Genomic DNA, 26,360 nt, shown 5'->3' on the forward strand with positions numbered 1-26,360 from the left:
AGAGGTCTTAGCCCTGCATGTGTCTGTGTATGTGTGTGTGTGTACATGAGGCTTAGAGATAGGCATTTCGGCTGATGGCAAAAATGTCAGAGGGTTAAGCTGTAACCCCCCCCCATCACCATCACCACCACCTCTACCTCCCACTGCCTCTCTGTCTCCATCTCTCTCCTTTCTTCTTTGCTGTCTCCCTGTTGCTCCATGTTGCTGCAGAGTCCTGTTGGGCCTGAGATTACCATAGACATGATGTGATTTCTCAACTCCTCTCAGCTGAAATGTGCAGTAGTCCACATTTCTGATGAACTAGCCTCATATTCTGCTCCTTCTTTCTATTACCTGTTCATTTATGACCATCTCAGATCATATCTGAGTCCATAATATGACTACATAACTTACAGCTTCTTAACACAGTATGGCTGGTGTGTATATTGTAATGTATAAAATGTGAAGCAAATTGAAGTCGATCACAACCTGAAAATGAACAAGAAACTGGAGAAAAACAGTGAAAATGTGAGATTTGGTTTTGGTTGTGGTTATGGAATTATTTTAGCTACAGAAAGCAGAATTGTCACCTCTTCTTCACAAAATACTTCAGAATAATAGTTATTTGTGCACTTAAAACATTTATTTTTATTTCTATTATTATCCCTTTCATGCATGAATTATGAATTATATTACGTTTTTATTCCTCAAGAAAAAAATAATGCAACTGAAAAAATTGAAGTTACAAAAATGTCCACTCAGCTGGACACCATGTGTTTAAGTTTTAAAGCAAAGACATACGTATTTAACAAACCAATATCAGATAATGATATACTGTGTGACAACTATGAAAAAAAATACATTTTTACTGCTGCTAATCTGATGTTTTGTCACATTTTAACATATTCTGATACTAGTTGCTACCCACTTTATGGAGATAATAGGTAAAATATTAATCCTTAGATGTTACTTGATGCTAGCATATTTTTTCTAGGTTCAGCTTAGTCTTGACATAGAAGATATTCGTGTGACTTCCTGTTAACCATCTCGGTTATCAGTATTAAAAATAAATTTAGTTTTGTTTTTCATGAATCTCAGTCTCATTCTAGGTTTCATGTGTAACCCATCATGCCCACTGGCATTACATGCAGAACCTGCCCATTTAAACACAAGTAAATGGCAAGTAATTTTGCAACAGCGGCCATTTTTGTGAAGCACTCTGTCTTGCATAATTAGTTTGATTCCCAAAATGTGCTTGTGAGAGAATAACAAGATATTTGAAAAAACAGTAGTGCATAATTTTCGTGTCCTTTTTACTGTGTTACATACAGATTGTTGTATGAAAATAATATTAAAATAATATGAAAATGTGTTTTATCCAATCAAAGAGGACCCAAAGTGCTTCCAAACTTGCTTCATAACATTAGTCTACATCTGGTTTTTAGCTCTTTTGTCCTGTTTTTAGGGACCAGTTTCATAGAAACACCCATATATAAGTCAGTCACTCTAAATTACCTGTAGGTGTGAATGTGAGAGTGAATGGTTATCATCTGTACATGTCAGCCCTGCAATGAACTGGTGAGATGTACCCCTTCTTCAACCACTGGTAGGTGGAATAGGCTACAACCCTCTAATGAGGACTGAGCACTTCAGAAAATGAATGAATAATTGTACATAACACTCCTAAAATTCACCCAATTATTCTAGAATCATTAACACTATTCCTGTATTTTTTCATATCAGATAAGTATTACAGAAAACATAGTATTGCAGTGTCATTTCTTTCCAGTATCATGCAGCCCTGATCTATAACTGATCTTCAGAGACTGTGATGAATTGATTAGAAGGTGGAGCAGATAGAGGGCAGACTGGTTCAGTGATTGATATCCACTTACAGGTCAGTGCTGGAGACGGTTGATGAGGATTGTCAGCCTGAGTCTTAGTCGATTGATGCTTGTAAAGTGGCATGTGCTTAATTTGTTTAACTTAGAAAACAGTATTCTCATATACACGTACGCAGTTATGCTCATATTGTGGTTTTTACTCTGTTGTTGCTGTCTGATAATAATCACTTAGTTGGATTTGTCCTAATGTGATGATGGAGACTGAAAGCTGTACTCAGGAGCATGATGGGAACATATCGGCCTTGTGAATCTCTGGCTACAATTAGGGAAATTGCTGGATGCTGGGTTTGTTAATCCAATGTGGAGAGGGAAAAGAGGCTTTTTGGGGAAACTTTATGTGATAAGTAGAGGAAGCACTGGGTAGGAGATACAAGTGATAAATGACCAGAAAGTGTCTTAGTAAAAACACTTTGCTCAAAGGCTTCAGAATGTTGCCTTTGTTGCTGCAATAATAATATTTATTGGTGATGCAAAACCCCATGTTGTATATCAAGGTGCTGTCATCCTGCTTCTGACTAGGACTTATACCTATAGCCTTATTTTTGGAGTGGACATTATTTGTTTACTGTGATTGTTATTGTTTTATTTCATTTCCATCTTATGTTGCCTATGGAGGTGTGTAGGAATACAGATATAGCTGATTGAACTGTATTTAAATGTATACATTGTATTGTACTGATAGAAAAAAAGAAAATCTAACATAAACGTTAAAAGTATATAAAAGTAAAAAAAAAAACACTTTGTAAAGATGAAGAGGAACACAAGGTCATACTGAAAGGTTCCTAAATGTGCAGTTGTCTTCAGAACATATATCACTGTTTGACTTCAGTTTAATTATTTCACTTGGACAATGCAAATAAAACATGCAATATGAAAGCTCATATTTTAGTAAATGCTATTTAAGAGAAAAATGTATTTACCCAAATTACTAGAAGCATATGCTCTCCCTTATCTGTAGATTTAACTATCCCCATGTGGAGTTTCCAGTAGTCAATGAAGTTTTTCATATTCTTCTGCCACAGCACCAGAAGTATGGTTAAATGAAGGTAATATGAAAAATAAATAAATAGAAAATAAAATCAAAGCATATTATTCTAGAAAAAAAAGTTCTGTGTGTTTTCAACAGTTTTGGTAAGTACTTTTTAGTCCAATTAAAACTCATTCCAGTTTTACGAAGTTAATTTCAGTCAGTTTTATGTTTAATTTTTAGTGCTTTGGGTTCCTCAATTAAAAGAAATTTCCACTTCATCCTGAGAAACTGGCTGATTTTAATCTATGAAAACAATCGAAAAAAACGTCTAAGATCCTGTGTTAAGTTTCATAAATTCCACATACAGACTACATGATAAATGTTTCTGCATTTTATTTGTCCAACCCTACTTAGAGATTGAAGAGTTCCTTGTCTTATATGCCAGCTGGGGAATTTATTATTATTGAACAGTTTCCTCAAAATGGATAAATGTAAATTGTGCTGCATAGAAGCAGAGGTGCATGTATGTGTAAACTGTTTACTTTAATGCTAAAAACTGCTGCATATATTCAGGACTGTTTATAGTTTAACAGGTACAGTTACAGAAAAAAAAGATTTCTAATTACATAAGAAGACTTTTTTGTATCCTTTTCTTAGTTTCTTATCCTATAATGTTATTGTCAGTTATTAAAACACTGTTATAATGGAAAAAAGTGAGAAGCAGCACAGATTAGCTTTAATTTTAGGTGACTGTAGGGAATCACCAAAGAATTGCTGAGGTTAACCTTAATATACTTAATATAAACTCAGACTCTCAAAAGTGGGCCAGTTTGTGTTTTGTAAAGCGTTTGGCTCTGTGTGCATTTTGAGTCAGTTCTATTCAGCTATTCTGCTTTTTCAGTCAAACAGCTCTGCACAAGAAGCTGAACTAACATCTCTTGACTGCTTAAAAGTATTAACAATTCATGACCAGTCATGATGTAATACAAAATGTAACTGTAAATGTAAATGTCATCCGTGAAACGTAGCTGGAATCAGGTTATGCTTATTTTTAAACTTTAAAAGAATGTCCCACTTTTGCTGTAGTGCCATCCAAGAGACCCCAGCAAGATATTTTTATCGCAATCTTCATAAAACAGCCTCTTGGTAATAAATTACTCATTTCAGAATCTATCTGAAGAGATGACAGTTAGAAAAAAAAACCACTGTGATGTGTATTCATTTGCAAAAGAAAACCATTATTAAACTAAGAGGATGTGATAAATCCTGTTAATGTGACCAGGTGGTTTATCAGATCTGAAAAGATGCAAACAATACACAGTCCTTAAGGAGATTTATGTAGGATACCGAAAATATAACAAGTGCAAGTGTGTGTTCTCATTAAAAATGACTTCAAAAGGGAGAAGAAGCTTGAGTAGAGTAGATAAGAAAGAACAGGAGGTTTGAACAGAGGTCTCAGAGGTGTAACCTATAGATTTTTGTAAGTTTTGCAACACAGCACGTTAGCTTTTCATGCTAGTGTGTATGTGTGTGTGTGTGTGTGTGTGTGTTTGATCTCTTCACACAGAGGAAACCTTCCACCCTGTGGTTGCACTGCACCGCTGCACCCTTCAGTTCTACAGTCTGCATCCGCCCCTTATCGTGTCTTCACAGTTCTCAGTTTGACCTCATTATCGCCATTATAGCTATCAGTATTTGGTTCTGCACCCTTCATCAACACCATCATCATCACTGACATGTTTATGATGATCAGCAGCAGCAGCAGCCGGCATCAATAGTGCTATCACCATCAGTGTCATCATTTTCAACGTGCTGTTATTATCACTGTCATCATTTTTATGTTGTAAAATGAAGACAGATGCTGAAATAAACATTCACGCACCCTAACTGTGTATCATTGTTGAGTGTGCTGCAGGGGCGTTGTGCGTCGTGCAAACTGGCTCTCCTCCTCCCTGGTCTTGTTCATCACTTGTGAGCTTCACATACTGTTAAGTATATGCTACCAGCCATGGGCTCCTGTCCTGCATTGTGCTCGCCAGCGTTTCAGAAACACACCCCTTGTATGTTTTTCTTCTCTGAATATTTCAGAAGGAGCTGACAAAATGCAAGCAGAAACAGACCGCTGATGACCTCCTTCTCATCGCCTCCTCCTCTTTTTTTTTTTTTTTTTTCTCCCTCTACCCCCCCTTCCTCTGCTGCGCTCATCGTACATTCTCCCAGGCTTCCCCACTATTTCTCTCACTGTCTTCATCTTCTTCGTCTCATCACACTCTTTTCCCTCTTCCCTCTTCCCTCCCCCACTGTTTATCACACCCTCTCCTCCACGTTTCCCCGTCAGTTTTAAGTGCGCGCCCTCTTTCTCGTTCCCTTCTTTTTCTACCCTCCCCTGCTTTCTTGCATCTTCTCCCACCTGTCTGTCCTTTCATCCCACTCATTTTTTCCTGCGTCTTCTCTCATCACCTCTCTCTTACCCTTCCCTTTCATTCACTCCCTCTAGTTCCTCCTCTCTCAGCGGCGTTGCACTGTGTCTGCCTGCCTGTCTGTCTATTCCATAAAGGGCTGTCTGAGGCCTCTGCTCTGCTAATTCATTCGCTGTGCATCGCCTCACATATCTGCAGGGTCAGGCAGACTGATACAGAAAGAGAGAGAGAGAAGAGAAGGGAAGAGAGGAGAGGAGATCTGGAGGAAAAGAGAGGGACCAAGAAAAGAGGACATGGGGGAAAAAAAAAAAGATGCAGTTTTATCTCCAAGAAACAGAAAGCCAGAGCCAGATCCTGTGGTGGTATATTCCAGAATCACTCCCTCTCTTACACACACAGTATATACAGCAGCTTGCCATGACCTCCTTCTGCTTGCTGCTTGCTTTGTCATTTGGATTCCTGATGTTGAGCACCCTCTCTAATCTAATACATTAACCACATTGCTGCCATTGTCCCGGTTTATAAAGGAATGCACTGGGTACGTGGTGTAGAATCTGCCAAATGTGCAGAGCAGTGGGAGCAGGTATTGACTAGTGACACAAAATCTAAATGTCCCTCGGTGATGCTTTAGCACTTGTGAACATACTGTACTTTGGGCCTGGTGCTGAACAACAGCTTCATTTTCTGGTGAGAAAAATCAGTACAAGGTGGTCGAACGTTAACGGGATGATGAAGATGACTCACTTTCATTATTGTAATGAGTGTGAATTCAAGGTCTCGCTATTGGACACACCTAGTTTAACAGCTGTATTTAACGAAATGGCCAAAAATGTATTTTTTTTCAATGTTATGGACGATTTGTGATAATAAACAATTATCTTCTGGCCACATGAACTGAAGACACACATGATCAAAAAATACCCAAACTATATGCTATATATGACTGAAGAAACCCATGCACTATTCATATATTAGAATAACAAGTCTGGTTGCAATGTGAAGTAATCTCAATTTTGTGATTTTCAGACAGCAAAACCTTGATTACTTGAATTAATTCGCTATATAGCCTACCCCAATTTCATGTTACACCTCTGTGAACTAAGCACTAACTACAAGATTAATGTGGGGTAATTTTCTGTTAAAATGCAGTGGATTCGATGTGTTAAATTGTCAGATATAACAATGCTTAGAACTCTACTGACCTTAATGCAACGCTTTTATTTTTATTTATTTATTTTTTTACTCATTACTTTTACATACCTTTCTCTTGTCTTGTGTTTCCTTAGGGAGCACTGATGTATGAGCCAGGCATCGGTATCAGCCAATATTTGCTAATATCGTTTTCATAAATTTGTGGTCATTCAGTGATAAACAGGTGGTTTCCATTTATAAAGGCAAAATGTGCAACATGAGTTAAACTTTGGTTTGCCAGTATATGTTCTCCTGGTGTATTTTATAATTTATTCTTTTATATTTAACTGTATTTTATTAATTTTATATGTATACATAAACTCCTGTCTTTGATTGGATTTTGAGTGTTATTTTTCTGTATTTAGCTTTTGTTTTTTCTCATTAAATAATTCAGTAAAATAATATAATGAAGATTTCTTTGTTAAGTGGAGATAAATAACAATACAAACAAAATAAACAGAAATTAACATTGGTATCTGCTTTAGCTCTTAGCCAAAATGTAATCAGTATCGATCATGCATTTTATAATCAGCTCATCCTTAATTTTATGTTATTTTATTGATGCGTGAGCTCTGTGAGGATTTGCAGAATAATATATGTATTCATTTATTATGTGGCTTTGTGTTTCTTGTAAATATGTGGGTACAGATTTTCATTGACGTGAGGTGAATTTATATGGCATTTAGCCAAAACCCTACATTTCTCATTCTGCTCTGTACTGCTATGCAGTAATGCATTTTATTACCCCGCCCCCCAAAGAGGAGGCAAGGGGTATTGTTTTTGGTTCAGTTTGTTTGTTTGTTTGTTTGTTTGTTTGTTTGTTAACACTCTAGCAGCAAAACTATTGGTTGAATTTATACCAAATTTGATTTATAGATTTCCAATGACCCAGAATAGATGTCATTACATTTGGGGAACAGTAGGTCAAAGTTCAGATTTTTTATGAATTTTTAATATCCTTTTTTTCCCCCATTTACTTATAATGAGCAAAATTTCAAATGAATATAGCAGCAAAACTATTGGTTCAATTCATACCAAATTGGGTTTATAGATTGCCAGTGACCCAGAAAAGAAGAAGATGTCATTACATTATGGGAAAAGTAGGTCAAAGTTCAAATTTCATATGAATTTTTTAAATCTTCACATTTACTTATAATTGGCAAAACATGTGCGAGGGGCGGGGTTTGTTGTGGCTGGCATCACTTGTTTTTTTTTCCCATTCTTTGTTTATTTGGAAAAGCAGGTCACACAAACTTCCCTTTCGGGTACATTTCAGTAGCCACACATCGAAATGAACAAAGAGGCCTATCCAAGATTTTTAGTAGAATATAGAAAAAAAAAAAAAAAAAAAAAGAAAGTGGGCAGGACGAGAGGGCTTGCTCCGTTTCTTCATCAACACATTAAGACACGATAAGGTTTGTATGTTTGCATTAACCTAAACAAAAATGTATATCATATAAATGTTATCACATGACCGATGTATTCAATCCACATCAGTTACAGATTTAACATAGTTTGTCCATTTTGACCAAATAGTGAAAAAGATTCCCTTTGACCCTTAAAACAAAATGTCAACTTCTCCAGAATGTAAATGTCTTGTACGATATCGATCCATTCTTCAGTTGCAGGTGCTTCAAGCTTTAGCTATTTTCCAGTGATAGTCTTTTTGCTTCCTGCCAAAAGCATTAACAGCAGTTTTTTTTTTATCTTTCAGAGTTCATTTCTCACATGAAATATCTCCTAAGTACAGGGCTTCACATTCACAAGGAATTTTTTCACTAAAAATGTTATTTAAATATTCAGGTTTGGGCATCACTTGTTTTTGTTGCAAATGTTCAGGTTTTTAGATTTGCCTCTCTGAGCATTCTCCATCCATCAATATATGTATATTGAAAAGATGTATTACCATCTTAAAAATGTAATGGATTCATCCCTACCCCTCTGTAAAAGTCCATACAAGTCAGAGTGGATGTTTTAGTGCAATCATACTGACAAACGGACCAACAATTAAACAAATGATAATGAAGTCATAGCCACTTTGGCAGAGGTAATCAGTCATTGGAAAGAATATTCATTGGCAGCTAATTTGGTAGTAGATCTGTCATTAGTTTCCTGCATAGAATGTGAAATTTACCAGCTCCAGGTGCTCAAACATGAGGCTGCTTTCTTTCTTCACTTTAGTAGTAGTAGTAGTAGTAGTAGTAGTTTATTTCGAGCACATAGAATCATCAGATAATAAAGAATCATACAACATGGTCCAAAAAAAATAAATAAATAAAATTTTTCTGCGCTCGAAAAGGAGTGGGAAGAAGTATAACTTATTGACTCCCACCCCCCTTTTTACAAACTAATAATCAAACTAAATCCTCTTCCTTTGCTTTGTTAACACACATTTTCCTCTGTATATTTTTTACAATAACACAAAACATCCATACAAACCATTCATATACAGTTTTTTAGTCACCTCACTCACAATCAGATTTGCATAATCAACTGTTTTTAATATAAACTATAATATTTATATGCTCTTCAAATATTTACTCCAAATGCAATGATCAATAAAAATGAGAGTATCTTCTTATCATGATAACCATTTAACTACAATAATATCTTATTTTATATGTACTTCTGTAATGTTCTATATGTTGTTATTATAGTGGATTTATACATCCTTTTAAATGCACAAACTGAAAAAGACATTTTTAAGTTTTGCTCCAGATTATTCCACAGATGTACCCCTGTAACAGTCAATTGAAGTATTTATGGGTTTATTTATGATGATTGTAGGGCAAATGACTGAACTTTATGATATTTGGATTAGATATAGCCACTGGTCTTTGATATTTCATGGCAGACTAACTTTTAAGACTGAGCGAGAAAGTAGAAAACTGAACATTTCATATTAAAAAAATTACTCATAGTTGTATAGCTCTTAATCCTGGATAGTTTTCAAACTTGCAAAGCTTTCAAATAGTTTCCGAAGATCCTTTGAAGCACTGCTCTGTCTTAACTAATCTGTTTAATTGGTTTGAGAGTGTAGGAACATCATGCAAACCTCCCCAGAGATAATCTATCTGACATTAATTGAGTGAGTGTGGAGTGGGTGATGGAGAGTTTCTTTGCCCTTGTGTGTGGCAGAGAGGTACAAGCACCGTCATGCTTATAAAACAACACTTTCCCACTGTTTTAAACACTGAACAGTGTAGTTTGAGCGTTTTTGAGCTACTGCTGATGAAGTGGAGAGGAGGAGTAGCAGCAGTGGATCTAGTCCTTCCATCAGTTAGACACAACTCCTGGGAGTGTAGTTGGCTTTTCTTGTTAAAATAACGCAAGTATCTCTCTGGCTCTCTGGACAAATGAATGTAACATCATCTGATCTTTTTTTAAACAACAAAAAAGGCAGAACGTGATGAAACCTATTTTCACATGTTTATACTGGCTGCTTTGTAAGGTGCTCTATTTTCTGTGCATTATTCTGCTAGTGAGTCAAAAATAGAAACTGATATGTCAGAAAGAGACAGTGACAAAAAGCTAGAGGCAAACCACACACGCACACACACACACACACACACACACACATTCCCACTCCTTTTTACCCAGCTCTCTGCAGCATTTCTTTCAGTTTGTTCTTATCTCTCATGTCACTCATATGTTGTATGCATGCTTTTTTTTTCTTCTTCTTCTTCTTTTCTGCAGGTCTTCCTGAGCAGACGGTCTGTGTGGCAGAGTTTGAGACTGTGGAGTTAAAATGAGTGAGAGTGTCATGGACGAGAACGAAGACAACGGTTACGGGGATCCTCCCTACAAAAACCTGTTGCTCCTCGGGGCCATCGCCGCAGCATCCGCCTTCGTGGTCACCATCCTCATCGTCCTCGTCTGCGTGGGCTGTCAAAGGTGAGCTCCATCGGGACAGTCACGTGGTATTACTTCTTTTTTTTTTTTTTTTTTTTTTATCTTAAGTTGCAGATTTAAATAAAAAGGACAACATCCTGAGTTAGATCATCTGTGCTGCCAGCTTTTTTGTGCCCTCCTAAATCATCCCTATCATCCACTCCCCTCTTTTATCTGTATCTACTTCTTCTGAACTCTCCTCCTCCCTTCTTTCTTTTCCCTCCATCCGCCCTCTTTGTCTCTTTCATCCCCTGCTCTGAGCACAGTGGCAGTAATGAATGTTAATGGTGGCGAGTGTCAGATCAGATGAAATGATGTTTACAGGACATAGATGAGACAGACAGGCCAGAGTTGGAGCAGCCTCGCGTCACCCCTCTAAAGGAGACTTCTCAGCAGGCAAAAGCAATGGAGCACCCTGCAGTTTTAAGAGGATCAGACTCTGAGCCAGGCTAGAGCAATGGAACAGACTACTCTTTTTTTTTTTTCTTTTTTTTTTTTTTTTTGCAGAACCTTCAGGGACCAATCACAGGCTGCTCTGTGGCTTTGTTGCCATGGGATACACAGATAAGGATGTAGAGAAAAGTCAAACCAGCTTATGTCAAGGCAATAAAACCATACTATGTTAAGATCTAAAGAATGAAATATGTGTTCCCCCTGGAAAGTGAGCAGCTGAGTTCTCGGCAGTTCACCAGTTCAATCTCACTTTGTCCTGAACAAACATAATATATCCTTAAAGAAGTGACTTTCTAATATTGATTCCGTACTATTGATTTAGAAAATACCCCCCCCCCCCCCCTTACACTGACACTCTTTGAATCCTGGGCTCACAGTAGATCTGTTGCAGACTAAAACTAACAAAATGATTGTCGCCCTTCTTTATCTCTCTTCATGCCTCCATGTCTTTTCTACCTGAGCTCCCTCCTGTGCATGATATTATGAACATCTCCCGTGGAAGCTGTTTTCTTCTCATGGTCCCCTTGGGGTATAATCCTCATATGTTTGTACAAATAGGATGTAGTTCCAGATCACTAGAGGAGACAATAACCAGTAGAAATACCACAGATCCTGACGAGGCTACTGTCCTATACCTTCTATGTTCTGTGATTTCCTGCAACTTGGATTCCTGCACCTGTTTGCGAGCTAGAGAAGCTATTTATTGCTACCTTGTGTTTTTTCACACAGTAGCAAGATGCTCCTTCCCTAAGTGAGAGAAGAGAGATGGGGGTAGGACCGTTTTCACGTTCACACCTGCACCTAGGAGCTTTATTTAATCACACCCTCACCATATCAACAGTTTCCTATAGCTACAATCACCTGCAGGGATCCACGAGACATTTTAAAGATGAATACCAAAGTATTATAAAGAGTGTTCTCTGTTTTATTGGTGTTAAGAAAACTAAATTATTTAAATAGTGACTTTGAGTGCTGTTAGCATACCAAGACTAAAAAGAAACAAAAAAAGTTTCTCAGTGAAGGACATCTTCAGCTTTGCAAAAACCTGAGTCACGCTCTTCTCGCTGTTTGACTGGGCTCTTGTTATCAACCAAGGACTTTCATGCCCTAACCATAGTTGGATGCTGATAGTATCTATCTGCTCTGAGTGTGTGTATGTCCTCTCTCTGTCCACCGGCTCCTGTCAACCTTCCTCGGTTTGATGTTGTGTCAGAAAAAGCAAGAGCAAGCACCCTCCAGCAGGAGAGAAAGGGACGTCTGTAAATATGGTGAGACATGATTTCATATTACTTTCTTTTCTTTGCTGCCTGCATCTCTTCTGTTCTTTTCCCTGTATTTTTCCTCCCTCCCATAGCTTGTCATAAGTGCAAATGCACATGCATATGTTTATGCCTCTATTACCATGTGTGTATATGTGTGACAGCAGGGTACACTTCGGCATCCTAACCTCAACTCCATGAGCAAATCTGACACCAGGCTGCATGAGATTAACCGCTTTCCCTGCAATGGAAACTGTAAGTGATGAGTGACAGTTTGTATTTAACAGTCCTCAGGATAACAAGCTCTGTAATGATGTGATGTACAATGCTGAGCCATTCCACTTCTGCTCTCCCCAATGCTTGTGCAGCTGTTAGTAAGAGCCGTCCAGCCAGTATGGACCTCCTGCTCCTCCACAGTCGACGCTCCCAGACGGACCTGAGGCCTTCCCATGGGCGCCAGCTTCCCCAGATCCCTGACGATCCCCAGGGATCTGGTCAGGGAGGTGGAGGGGAAATAGGAGGAGATGGAGGAGGGGGAGTAGTAGGCGGAGGGGAAATCAGAGACCACACCTACACAGAGGTGGGCATACGAAACAACCCCACCCCTACCCACCACCTGGACGATGGCCTGTATGAGAGCGTCGGTGTCCGAGAAGGGGATGCTGCCCCTAAGGTGCCCTCCTCCTCGCCTCCTACGTCATCTAACACTCCATCTACAATCAGAGCCGCTCAAAGCCCCCCAGCTCAGGCCAATGGAGCCCGTGGTGGAAACGGGCTTGGAAATGTACGTATACACAAACATGTGGTTTAAGATGAAACACACCCTATAGAACTAGTTTATATCATGCACTATATATCACTGCCTTTAACCCTTCCGTTATATTCATGGGCAACAAGGTTCCCACAAGGTGGAGCTGTTTGTCCATTTCTGATCTAGATAAAAGCTTAGTATTTTACTGCTTATATCAAACTGAGGTACTGTACTTACAGATTTCAAGATGTAGACACAAAATAATCAAAATATTAATGGTTTTAACATGTGTCACCTGCAGATTTTTATTGCTACAGCTATGACAGATTACTTTTTTAAGATAATGTTCTTATCCTGATTATATCTGCTGTCTAATCTGCAGGTCTTCAGTTGAATTTTTTAGCATACTTTCAATCAGTGATCAACTTAATTTCCTTTTTAATGCATCTCTGCAGATATTGCCTGTAGCTGACATGTTAACTCATGCAAAATTTGTCTTTATCTTCCAGAATGGGAGAGGGAACGGCAGAGGAAATGGCACCATTAATGGGCCGATGGCAGGGAGAGGTAATGGGCCAAATGGGGTCAATAGATCCCCGCTTTCTTCCGTCAACTCCCTGGCCATCCAAGATCCAGGAGGAGCAGAGTACGCCTCTATACGGAAGTTCAGAAAGGTAACAATGAATAATTTTTTCCATATGTTTCTTCTTGTACAAGGTGGGGAAGCAAAATTTACAATATTTTGAGGCAGGGATTGAAAGACAGTGTATGACCAATTAGTTTATTGAAAGTCATGAGAATTTATTTGCCACAAGAAAATTTACATAATAGAAAATGTTTTTATTCTATGTGTCCTCCTTCTTTCTCAGTAACTGCCTTCACGCGCTTCCTGAAACTTGCGCTAGCGTTCCTCAAATATTCGGGTGACAACTTCTCCCATTCTTCTTTAATAGTATCTTCCAGACTTTCTCGTAATAGTTTTGCTCATAGTCATTCTCTTCTTTACATTATAAACAGTCTTTATGGACACTCCAACTATTTTTGAAATCTCCTTTGGTGTGACGAGTGCATTCAGCAAATCACACACTCTTTGACGTTTGCTTTCCTGATTACTCATATGGGCAAAAGTTTCTGAAAAGGTATGGATAATAGTGTTAGGTATGATTATGACATCAATATATGTTTGGTTTCAAAACAATTGACGTAGTGCCAGCTGAGAAATAACAACTAAATATTCATTGTAAATTTTGCTTCCCCACCCTGTATATGGACAAATTTGATAAAGAAGGTGTTGTTGTGTGCAGTGCTGCATTCAGGGCACACCAGGATTAAACTTCTACACTGAAATGCAGTGTCATTCATTTGTATTTTACTAAATATTCATCTCAACATACAGTTTTCTATGTTGCCGTCAAACACTCCACTGGCATGTCTGAGAAGTCTGAAAGTGCTTGATTATGTGGACTTTGTACTGTGGTCATTGACTGAAAACCTTGTATGTAATATTTTCACTGGGGACTGAATACCTCAAGGTTGACAAGACAAACAGGAAGGAAAATAACGGGGCCGACAGTCAGTCAGACAGCCAGTCAAGCGTGAGTGATTCACCCTCGGCTCCTCCGCTCCATCGCAGTCAAGAGTTTCCACGCAAGCCGTTGGAGCCGTTTCACCTACACTCCTTCCCAAAGGTAAAACTTTGGATCAATATTCTCTATATCAACCATGTGCACTGTATTACCCAGCCATCACAGTGTCCCAGCTGTAAGTCTGCCTCTTTACCAACAGAGGGCGATGTCCACAAACACACTTCAGGTTCAGACTCACACACTACTATTGCTACAGACATTTTATATTATCCTGGAAGACATTTGTACTTTGGTTTATAATACTCATAACTATATGTGTATGCATAATAACACAGAATCTGCTGAGTGTTTGCTTTGATTACAAACAAAATTAGGAAGGATCAAATCTATCTTTCTGTGGCACTGTTATTAACATATTTTATATCAGTCTTTGCAAATCATGATAGGGCTGCATGCACCAGCTGCAATGAGCTTATAAACAGTCAAGGACGCAGTTAGGACAGTTTTAAGAAGGAAATGGAGGGACAATGATCAGATGGTAATCAGCTTTTCCTGTGGTTTGCTGGCATATACATCTAGTTAAGCATATGTGTGAATTGTTAGATTTGTGTGTGTGTGTGTGTTTTAGGCAGTGCATAAGACAGATGACTTTGTTCTTCGTCTCAGCAATTTAAAGAGATTGATAAGTTTGTTTAAACAATTTTCTTTTAGGATGTGGATCAGTTCAGTTGTTGACCTATACTTTTAATCTGCACATGCTAAATCCTGAATAGTGGGTGTGCATGTGTGCATATGTGTGTGTGTGTGTGTGTGTGTGTGTGTGTGTGTGTGTGTGTGTGTGTGTGTGTGTGTGTGTGTACTTCTTCAGCGCATTTGCTTGTACCACAGTATTAAAGTGGTTGAGTAAAGAGTGGAAAGATAGATTATGTAAGAGTCTGGCAGGCTGCCAAGAGCTGCCTCTGTGTGTGTGTTTGTGTGTGCATATGTGTGTGTATTCCTGTTGAATCTATCAGCAAGTCTATCTAGAAACGGCTAACAGGTAGCCAGCAGCCAGTGTGGAGATAAATAATGTTCACATATTGAAGCCATTTACTCTGCCCCAGCATCTATTACTCACTCTCTCTGCACAGGAGGAGCATATAAAACTTTAATCAGCCTTGTTCGCATGTGCACACACCACTACGCTACATGCTTTCTAATTGGTTTCTAATTGGTCTTGATCACCAGCAGTGATATATTTTAGCCGATGTACTTATGTGATAGTTAATTGTTCAATAAAAACTCATTTTTTTCAGATTTGTTCTCTTTTTTAGAACGCTATCACAAATATACACAAGTGAAAGGAACATGATGATTTTGAATAAACACATTTTCCAACATGGTGAGAGGTGTTACCACAGAATGTCCTACCTAAATTCTTACAGTAGTGACCAATGCTTTAGGGGTGAGTCATTTGCAAAGCATTCTATATGTCAGTTTTTCTGTCAGCAGGATATCTTTGACTGAATGGATTTGCATAAAACCTTGTGGAAAATCGGTCGCAGAGAAAGGAGGAACTGATTAACTCGAGTTAAAAATTCAACAGCTGTAGAAGCACTCACTGATACTTACACAGCTTTCCCACTCAGCTTAGCACTATCTACTTATTATGGTGATTTCTAATTTTGTACAGACTTTCCAGGAATAATTGTTTTTGAAAATATGCGGACTTGATTTGGAAAGGGAAATGATAATGGCAATGACTATGTTATGTCACTAGCATCTGATTCTACTTAAGATCTGATCTCAGAGCAGTTTTGGCAGTGATTCCACTGTACACTTTTTTCGATTTGTGATACTAAAAAAGTGACTTTTGGACTGCAAGATAAGCCGGAAAACGTAACACAGAAAGATAACATGGAAACAGACACATATGCTACAAACGGAAATGTTTGCTTGTAAGTTTCTATTAATTCAAACCTAACATGACCCTAAACTTTAACAAACAAGTGTGTGTCACAGACTCACATTCACACACATACATCACGGGTCTATGCTGTGCTACATGGTCACTGTTTACCTATTGAGCAACTCTAACAAATAAAAACTTCTGCAATTCACTATCCAGATGAGAAACACCAGCAAATACACACACACTGTAGGCACTGTACAACTTACTATTCATAATTGCTACAGCATTTGTCTTTAATTGTATGATTTAGTTTTGGAAAAAGACTTGTAATTGATCTGATAATTGCAATACCTGCCTGAGCTCCTTAATCGATTTTGCTCACCAGGAGGCAGTTTTCATGGGCAATGGGGAGCAGTACATCTGGAAGCCTCCGGAGGATGATGATATTATCACCTTACACCCACCTCCGCTCCGTGGAGAGAACGGACAGGGGCACCCATCACCCCCAACTGCAAAGGAGGTAGTACATATATGTCTGTGTTTGTTTATGTGTGGTTATGGTAGATGGGGGAGACCACTCCACAGGGGGCCGGAAACACTAATGGGAGACGTCTAAGTGAACAGGTCTCTGATTTGTGTCGGCTGTGTTTACCATTTGGGGCACCCATATGATTGGATACACCTTCATAACATTGCTGCCCTGTGACCTGTCTGTCATACAAGGCCTCTGCTTACAGCTAGAGGTTATGTTACTTATATCCAGCATCCCAACCCCCTCCTTCTCTGTCTGAACCCTGACCCCAATGCCCCAACCCCCACCCTCATGTATCTGTCTGCCGTGCTCCTCACACCAGACAGACCCAAAGTGAGTATCACATGCTGTAGAAAAATAAATTCTGGCTTTTTGCTTTTATATAGGTGTTTGTTAAAGACTGTTTGGCTTTCTTAGCCAACACACAGATGCAATTGGTCCATGACTGAAATGCAGGCCAAAATGCTGACCTATATATGGAAGGGTCTGGTGGTGAGTGGGGGAAGTCTACTCTTGCCAATCAAGTCACATAATCCACCACATGTGCTCACACATGCAGTTACTCCACCCCCACCTCTCCACATTCAGACCCCCTTTCAGTCCCTGCTGGACACACCTTATACATTTTGAGGAAGTATCAAACAGTTGACAGAAGAGATTGTCTAAATGTTGTTGCTGGAAAATAACTTCATGCAGTTTATTTTAGCAAACTGAAAAACTCACATTGTTTAGATGATGCGATAAGGGATAATCTCAGAGTTACTGTCTATTTTTAGTTATTGTAGGAGGAAACAGATAAGTAAAACAGTTGTTCTAACAAGTTTTAGCTTCTGTTAAGTTTCTACATTAAGCCTGTGTTGAGACAAGGAGTTTGGAGCCTGTATTTGGAGATTAAAGGGTTAAGTCTCTGCTGTTTGGGCTCATGAGTTAAACCCCTCCCCTGCAAATCAGACAGCTATGCAGAGCAGTTGGCCTTAACTGAACTCTGCAATCTTCTTCTCCTTTTCGTTTTCTTTCTTTTGTGACATTTTTCATGTCAAAACTTTTTTCTCTCTCCCTTAGATGCTTAGAGTTTTTCCATTTGAAGTTTTGTTTTTGCCCTAGCATGCCCATATACTTAGTATCCTCTGGAGTTTGTCAGTTGCAGCCGTCAAAAGGTGTTGAGTTTCTACTCCCACCTAAATCTCCTCCTCTCTTCTGGCGCTCGCTCCTTCTGCTCCACTCCCTTTGTGGCTATTAGGGGGCGCTGCCTTCCCCAGCCAATCATATTGCACAAAGCATGTCTTACCACATGAATATCAACCGCTAGCAGACTGTTTGGAAACATGTGCCATTTTTTGTTATTCGTGAAGTTGATCACATATAGATGCATTAGTCATAGATAGATAGATAGATAGATAGATAGATAGATAGATAGATAGATAGATAGATAGATAGATAGATAGATAGATAGATAGATAGATAGATAGATTTTATTGATCCCAAATTGGGGAATTGTAGTGCTGCAGCAGCATGACAAACAGTGAAAATAGAATACAAGAACAACCACACTATACATAATAAATTAGAATCAAAAAAGACAACTGATAGAAACATTTCAAATTCAAACAGTAAGGTGCAATAATAAACTGTAATGTGCATACATATCAATAAAGTGCATTGTGGAAATATGTTTATGACCAGGTTTAAAAGGTCAGACAGAGGTGAGTTTATTGTAAAGTGAAATGGCATATGGCAGAAAAAACTTCCTGTATTTGCCGAACAACAGTCTGTTGGAGAACATGCTCCAGTGTGTCCAGTGTGTGGTGGTGAGTGTTCATTGTTCAAACAGCCGCAAAGAAGATTTCACTGGCCGTTGACTGGTAAGTAACAGACTAGTAGAAGATCTCCAACATCAGCTAACTCAGAAAGTCAGCTCATCCCCTTCTTGCATACAGCCTCAGGATTGGATTTCCAGTCCAGTCTGTTGCTGATCACCACCCCCCAGTATTTGTAGTCCTCCACCTCCTCCTCCACAGCCTCCCCCCGATCTGTAATGGCTGTGGAGGCGTCTTCTTCTTCCCAAAGTCAGTCACCATCTTTCTGGTCTTGTTGATCTTCAGCCTCAGGTGATTTTGTTCAGTCCACTTCACAAAGTTGTCTTCTAGTTTCCTGTACTCTCCCTCCTCTCCCTCTCTTGTACACCCCACACCAGCTGAGTCATCAGTACATTTCTGCAGATGACATGACTCAGAGTTGTGCTGGAAGTCTGTAGTGTATAAGGTAAAGAGGAAAGGGGAAACACAGTCCCCTGTGGAGCTCCTGTACCACTGACCACCACATTAGACAGAACACTGCCCAGATAGATAAACTGTGGCCTGCCTGTCAGGTAGTCAGTAATGAAGGAGATCACTAAGTACTGACATCCATCACCTGCAGCTTCTCACCCAGTAGCAGAGGCTGGTGGTATTAAAAGCACTGGAGAAATTAAAGAATGTGATCCTCACGGCACTTCCTCCACCATCCAGGTGCATATGAGCTCACTGCAGTAGGTAGATAACAGCGTCATCAACTCCCAAATGGGGCTGATACACAAACTTCAGAGGGTCTAGAAATGTCTTCACCTGTGGCCTCAGCAGGGATAAGACCAGTTGCTCCAGGACCTTCACAACATGAGAGCTACTGATCTGTGGTCGACCAGGTTAGATGGATCTGATTTCTTGGGGACAGGAACAAGGCAGGACATCTTCCACAGCACTGGTGCTCTCTCCAGACTCAGGCTCAGGTTGTAGAGGTGTTTCAGGACTGAAGACAGCTGGCCGGCACAGGTCTTCAGTATCCTGGGGCAAATGTTGTTAGGACCCGCAGCCTTCCGTTGGTGAAGTCTCTCCAGCTGTCTCCAAACCTGGCCTGTAATCACCATCATGTGGGGGAGGGTGCTGTTGTCTTCAGTGGAGAAGGGGGAGGGGGAATAGTGCAGCATGGGAGAGTGAGGGGGGAGGGGTTGAAGCATGTGGAGCAGTGTGGGTGTGTAGGTGTCAGGGGGCGTTGGAGGGGTGACAGAAGGTGAACTAAACCTGTTAAAAACCCAGTTTAACTGGTTTGCTCTGTCCAGGCTCTCTTATGTCTGTCCGTCCTTCGCTCCATCCCTGTGATGTGCTTCGTTCCTGTCCACATGCCCCTCACATTGTTTGCTGGAGTTCGGCTTCCAGCTTCCTCCTGTATGTGTCCTTACATGTCCTCTGTGTCTGTCTGAGTTCATGCTGCCTCTCCTCAGCTCCTCTCTGTCTCCAGACCTGAAAGCCCTCTGCTTCTTGTTTAGAGGTGCTTTCAGGTCACTGGTGATCTGTGGCTTATTGTTAGGGCATGGTAGTGTTCTCACAGAATTTCTGTTGTCATGATGCAGTCCTGACATACTTCGAGGCCAACAGGACTAGGTTATTGTCTGATCTGCTGAGGGGGTGGGGGCTGTGGTTGTGTATGCATCGCTATCATTAGCATGCAGGAAATGGTGGGTCTGTAGTGGTCTGTAGTTTAGCAGTGGTGGACCTGATGACTTCACAGGCTACCGCTGCATCAGCTGACGAAGGGATGTATACAGTGATTATTATGGCGGACGTGAATTCTCTCAGGAGATAATAAGGCGTATTCCTACGCAAGCACTTTGATGTCCAGGCTACAGAGACGTTGCAGGGACACTATTGTGTTTCCATGGATAATCACTGCTTGCCAAAATTAAATTTTGCTTAAAACCTCGGTCAGAGCAGAAAGCTGAAGCAGTATCTGAGCAGAAAGGAGCAGAGAAGAGGGAGGAGAAAAGAAAACATACAATGCACAGGCTTCCTCAACAGCTGCAGCCCAGTTTTGAAATCCCCATCATCTTGTGACTTCCTTCCTCTGCTGCACAGTGCTGCAAATTCTGCATGCACAAATGAACACACATACACACTCGCTCATACAAAGAGTGCACATTGTGAAAACACACTTGTAGCATACGCTGGGGTCTGTGTTTATCCAGAAAGGTCACACAAGAGGTTTGTGGGGGAAGGGTATATCTGAGGCTAGAGGTCTGTAAGAGACAGAAAGAGGGGGAGGGAGAGAGAAACAGAGAGAGACAGAGAAGAGAGAGAGAGAGAGAGTCACACAGTCTGATTATTCTTTATCTTATATGAGACATGTAAAGGAAATGTACCATGAAAGTAATGTCAGGGTGAACAAACAAAGAAAACAGAGTCCTGCTTTCTGCCTGTCGGCTCTCAGGTTTCAGTTGTTTTGAAGCAGAGTGAAAGCATGACATATTTGTGAGTATGTGCGCTATAGAGTTTACTTAGCCTGTATTTCTCTGGGCTACTAGAGCAGAGCTGCTGATCTGGGTGTGAACAGGGAAGGTAAACACAACCATATCCCACAATCCTCTGCTCTTGTGCTCCTCTTGTGGAATTTTGACACAGAAATGCCAGAGGTCACAACACTAGTTTATCTAAATTCCCCACGAGCGCTCAAACATGCCTTTTGTGTAAGTCGTAGGTATCAAGCCGTAAAAGGTCCACTGTAAGCATACACTTTCTTCATGTGCTATATGTGAATTCATGAGCAGACACCTGCAAGTCACACTGGAGCAGATGCAGTGACAAAAGCACACATACATGCTTCATTCAGAGCAAATGACATGTGTGCAAAGTCCATTAATGAACACCAGGGAGGAGTTTTTTTTTTTTCTTGGCTTTTATCCAGATCTTTCACACCATACCCTGCTGTCTGTTGCCAGAGCAGTTGTGGTGAAATTTTAACAGGTCTATCCACTGCCGCTCTGCCTAGACCTCAACAGACTGATAACACAGTTTACTCGGTCTTATCCCACCCCGTTAAAATAGGTCAGGTTACAGCACAGAACAAGCTCTGTCAACACATGCGCAACCTACTGTGCACACACCCACATAAATCAGGCTCACACACATTTGCACACACAAAATTAGCTGCATTATGTTCCAATGTGACACTGTGATGTAAGTCCCTGTACATTACAGCATATGTGAGATAACAGTTGTGATTATAGATGTTCACTGGAGTAATAAAGCTGTGAATGAAGCATAAAAACAATCATGTTCTATTTCAGGAACTGACTGTAGAGTAGCTGTACTGTAATTCAGGAGCATTAACTGATACCATACTCTGGTCCTGTGTGTGTTCTCAGATTGCAGACACTTACTCCATTGTGTGTAAAACTCAGAAGAAGAAACCTCCCATGGAAAACAACGGAGCAAAAACCCTCCCACGCTCATTTGGTGGGGATAAGGGCAAAGGCAGAGGCAGAGGGGTTCAGGGTCCAACCCGGTCTCAGGAGGAACCTTGCTATGAACCGGTAGGGGACAGGTCCTGGTCCACATGTGCGGTCCCCGAATCAGACCCCGCATACGCGACTATCGACAGCCACCGGAAACGTGAGCAGCCAGGTACCAATAACAGCACAGTTGGGGGTAATGCCACTTTGAAGAGGAAGAAGCAGGCGCAGCAACCGCAACCACAACCGCAGCAGGCAGCACCAGCAGCACCTCAAGGCTCAGGACCCAGCACACTGCCCGCTAGAGGCCTGCCTGGTGGGGAACACTTCTATGAGACCATCAGCGACGTGAAACAAGGGGCCAGTAGCTCCAGCACCACCACCATCTTCACCTTTAATGACGGGATGGAGATGTATGTTACCGGCCTGTAGCTGGCTGACAAGAAGGCGGAGTCCAGGGTCCACTGGTACAGAGTCACGTAAGGGACCTCTCTGTTCACTGGCCACCAGGTCGCTGTACATAGATACAAGACCCTCAACAGACAAACAACATGAAGATCCATTTTGTGTTGACATCAGGTACAAACAGGGTCTCAATCCAGGTTCAGACTTCCCTTGTTTGGTCTGTATTTCAGAACCAGCCTAAGCCTAGTCCAGCCCAAATGTGGACCAAATATGTTTTAAGAAAAAAAAAAAAAAAAAAAAGAACGAAAACCGGAATATACATCCTCAACTTACTGTGTCATACTCACCTGTCTGTGCATCATTTTTCCATAATATCTTTATTTTTATATGAACACTGTACTCTTAAAAGATGTGTGATGTAATTCACAACCTGAGAAAAACATACTTTATTAGATTAAATAAAAAAGAAACATGCATGCAATGTGCAAAACACAAAACACACATCTGAGAAGTTGTAGACAGTAAATTAGCAAGGAAACTGGCTGTATCTGGAGTATGAGGCACACCGTTAACTGTTGTCACCCATACACACATACACACACACATATGCCTCATGTTATGGGGACTTATGTAACATACGCAGATGGATGTCACAGAGATTTGTGGTGCTCAGCTCTCCCTAAGCAAACATCTGAAACAGGTTCTCTGAGCACACCGGCCTGTTGCCTGGCAGACAGCTTTGTTCAAACATAGGCCTATAATTAGCCACTTTAAATGCAGAGGTAAGTAAAGGTTATTGTCCCTGTTTCACAAATTGTAATCAATGTACCTGCGGGCCTATTAGCATCTGAGTCAATCCATACCATCTCACCCAGGATTCATAGCTTTTCCCAGTGTGTGTCATTAGCGTCTTGAAGAAAAATCACATGAGAATTTATTAATAAAACTTATATTAGTTCATCGGACCCCGCAGAATCGTATAGCTGTATGCTACAAATGAATTTTTTCTATATTTATCTAGATCTATGAGCCGATTTTGATCATTTACAGATTTTTTTCTGGATTTGGTTGAAATGTATATAGGGGTTTAACCCATAAAGACCCACTGCACCTTTGGTGGCACTTCCAAAAAATTTTTTCTATATTTATATTTATATTTAACCTTTCTTAAGTGATTTATCAACATCATTTATTATAATATTATCCTCTGAATTTTATGGTTTTTCAGTGTGAATCTAGTATTTTCCTACATTTAATATACTGATCATGTAGATGTTCATTAAAGCTCAGATTAAAGTTGAAAATAATTATATTAGAAACAGACAAAACTAAAAAAAAAAAAGTGACTTTATCAGCAAAAATTTCAATAACTAAACATAAAATCAAGTGTGTCTGTCCACTGTCATTAATCCTACTCCATGGGTTTTATTGGTGAATCAATGTTGTAGAAGATGACAGTGTTTCCATGTTCACTACAGAGCCTCTGAACGTCCAAATGGGTCATATCTGATGACCATGAAAAGCTGACAAACTGCATTTTATAACAATTATTTACATGTATTGATGGGATTAGTGGATCAGAAATCATTAAGCATTTTAGATCAATAAATGGTTTTGGTCGCCAGTGGAGTTTTGCATCTTTATGGGTTAAGGAACCCAAAGGATAATTTGCAACACACATTCATGTAAATGAAATGAAAATCCAGTAAGTCAAGCCGTAAACATGTTTTGTTTAATCTTAATGGTAATCTTTAGGTTCTGTGTGGTATTAACAGTGGTAGTAGTAGCAGTAGTAATTTATTCATCCATATAACAAAACATGATATATACATACATACAGTTTGGATTTCTATATTAAACATGGGCAAAAAGGTGTAGGCTGAAACAACAGTTTATTTATGGCTACCCTATTTACAAGAAGGAAAGCTGCAGAAACAGAACAAGACAACAAGATGACACAGCTTTACACAATGATATCGATAAAACAAATAATATAATCTAAGCAAAATCTTATATTCATACTATTATTATATGCAAATGTTATTTGATTTTGCGTTAATACTCACTGCCACAGATTTTGCTAAAAATAGCTTCAAACGTTGAAAAAAAATACAGATTTTGTATATCTCCAAACAATGGTTTTAATATTTAAACATTTTTATGTCAAACTCTTATTCATTGTATATATATATATATATATATATATATATATATATATATATATATATATATATATATATATATATATATATATATACATATATATATATATATATATATATATCCTCTTTCAGTTTTGCTCAGTTTTGAAAATATCCCATAATTTATATTCACTGGCTCTGATATCACATCCACTGGGATTTCTGTGTGATAGCTAGTCCTGTTTTTTATTGGGTTCATTTATTGGGACATTTGTAAGTTACAGTTTGCAGTGGCTTGTTTTGTTCCTTGTATCTATACAGAATTGTAATGTTAGTTCATTAACTCAATACACACTTATTTATTTATTTATTTCAAAACTTTCTGAAGTAATTTCTGACACCATTAAGTAGTAACTTTAGAAAACAATCCATGATATCAAATGGGAGGTCGTAGATGAGTTGGTGTGGATTGACTTTAGCACTTACAATAAATCTACAGAGTGTTTGACTCAGTGATGTACCCTTCTCTTAAGTAGCTGTTAAATTCATTAAAAACCTACTGTGGAAGTTGACAAACATCTGTATCCAGAGGCATGATCAGATACTCCAACACATTTCCAAACAAATACACACACTTCCAGTGAGTCACGCTTGAGTGAAGTGATCGGGGTCAGGGGCATGGAGTGGGTTGTGCAAGTTTCCCCAGTGATACGGATGGCAGTTTTCATAATGTGAGACCTTTTCTGACCTTTCCTGTATTACTGAAATCAGCAAGAGAAGAATATATTTTGAAAAATAAGGAAGTGAAATTATGTTCAAAACAATATAAGGCGCCTCATCCTTTGCAGTTAATATCCTATGTCTTTTTGGCACAGTTCATATTATCAAATTTTATGACCTTTGTAATTTTGTACTGGACAGCTGCAGGACTGTTTGCACTTAATAGCACATTATAGTCCTATAAAAGGCGTCTCCGAGCTTAATGCTGATTTGTTTTCATGGTCTCAAGTCAAAGCCAGGAGCTCCCTGTTGCTCACTTGAGTTACCTCTGGTGGTTGAAATAGCAACAAGACATTTGGACTCCAAGGAAAATAAAGTGCTAGGCATAAAAAAATAAAAATAAAAAAATTATTAGTGAGTGTCCTTTGGAAGGTTGCCCCTCGCCCTCTCCCCTCCCTCCTTTTCAGCCACTGCCCTGAGTTCTTCTCCATTACAAACAACATCTTTCTTGTGTAGCTTTCAGGAACATTTATTGTAAAGAACAGAGGAAGAAGATATCACCTTTGAGGCTTAATAAAAGCACACAGAGATCAAAGGTTAAGAAGTATACAAACTGCTCACATGCTGAGTGATGAAGTACACATTAAAATGATCTCACTGTGAGACAGGGTGACCATGTAAAAAGATGGCTTAAGATAATGTCACTAACTTATATGTACAAATGCAACTGCGTCAAAAAGTATGTAAAAAACAATGCACTCTGTATTTAATTGCACTGTTTATTTTTTCTTACCTACTGAAAATGCCATTGGTTGAATAGCTCATGCCACTGCCATGAAAATATGTTGTTGGTGCAATTTTCCTGCTTGATCAAAAAAGTGCATGCTTTGATATATGGAGATGAAAACAAATATTGTTGTACTTAACTGATCTCGTTAATCTGTTATTTTTTTCTGTTGTACTCTTTTTTCTTTTTTCTTTTTTTTTTGCCGTGTGATGCAACACAG

General features: G+C 39.4%; 1 protein-coding gene across 4 annotated transcripts in view; it reads left to right on the plus strand.

Moving 5' to 3' along the window:
* The window catches only part of LOC115422937 (uncharacterized), a 49,479-nt gene extending 26,683 nt beyond the window's left edge, over positions 1-22,796 (plus strand). For 2 of the 4 annotated variants that reach the window (XM_030139572.1, XM_030139571.1), the window contains 8 exons: positions 10,161-10,358; positions 12,022-12,076; positions 12,232-12,322; positions 12,436-12,851; positions 13,328-13,492; positions 14,351-14,506; positions 16,681-16,818; positions 22,001-22,796. In XM_030139572.1, the coding sequence (XP_029995432.1) occupies positions 10,213-10,358; positions 12,022-12,076; positions 12,232-12,322; positions 12,436-12,851; positions 13,328-13,492; positions 14,351-14,506; positions 16,681-16,818; positions 22,001-22,519 (1,686 nt within the window). In that variant the 5' untranslated portion in view covers positions 10,161-10,212 and the 3' untranslated portion in view covers positions 22,520-22,796. The remainder of the gene's footprint in view (positions 1-10,160; positions 10,359-12,021; positions 12,077-12,231; positions 12,323-12,435; positions 12,852-13,327; positions 13,493-14,350; positions 14,507-16,680; positions 16,819-22,000) is intronic. The other 2 variants (XM_030139574.1, XM_030139573.1) reach the window with 2 other exon arrangements.
* Positions 22,797-26,360: the final 3,564 nt, after the last annotated feature.

This window comes from Sphaeramia orbicularis, chromosome 7, assembly GCF_902148855.1.
Source record: "Sphaeramia orbicularis chromosome 7, fSphaOr1.1, whole genome shotgun sequence".
Taxonomy (NCBI): Eukaryota; Metazoa; Chordata; class Actinopteri; order Kurtiformes; family Apogonidae; genus Sphaeramia; species Sphaeramia orbicularis.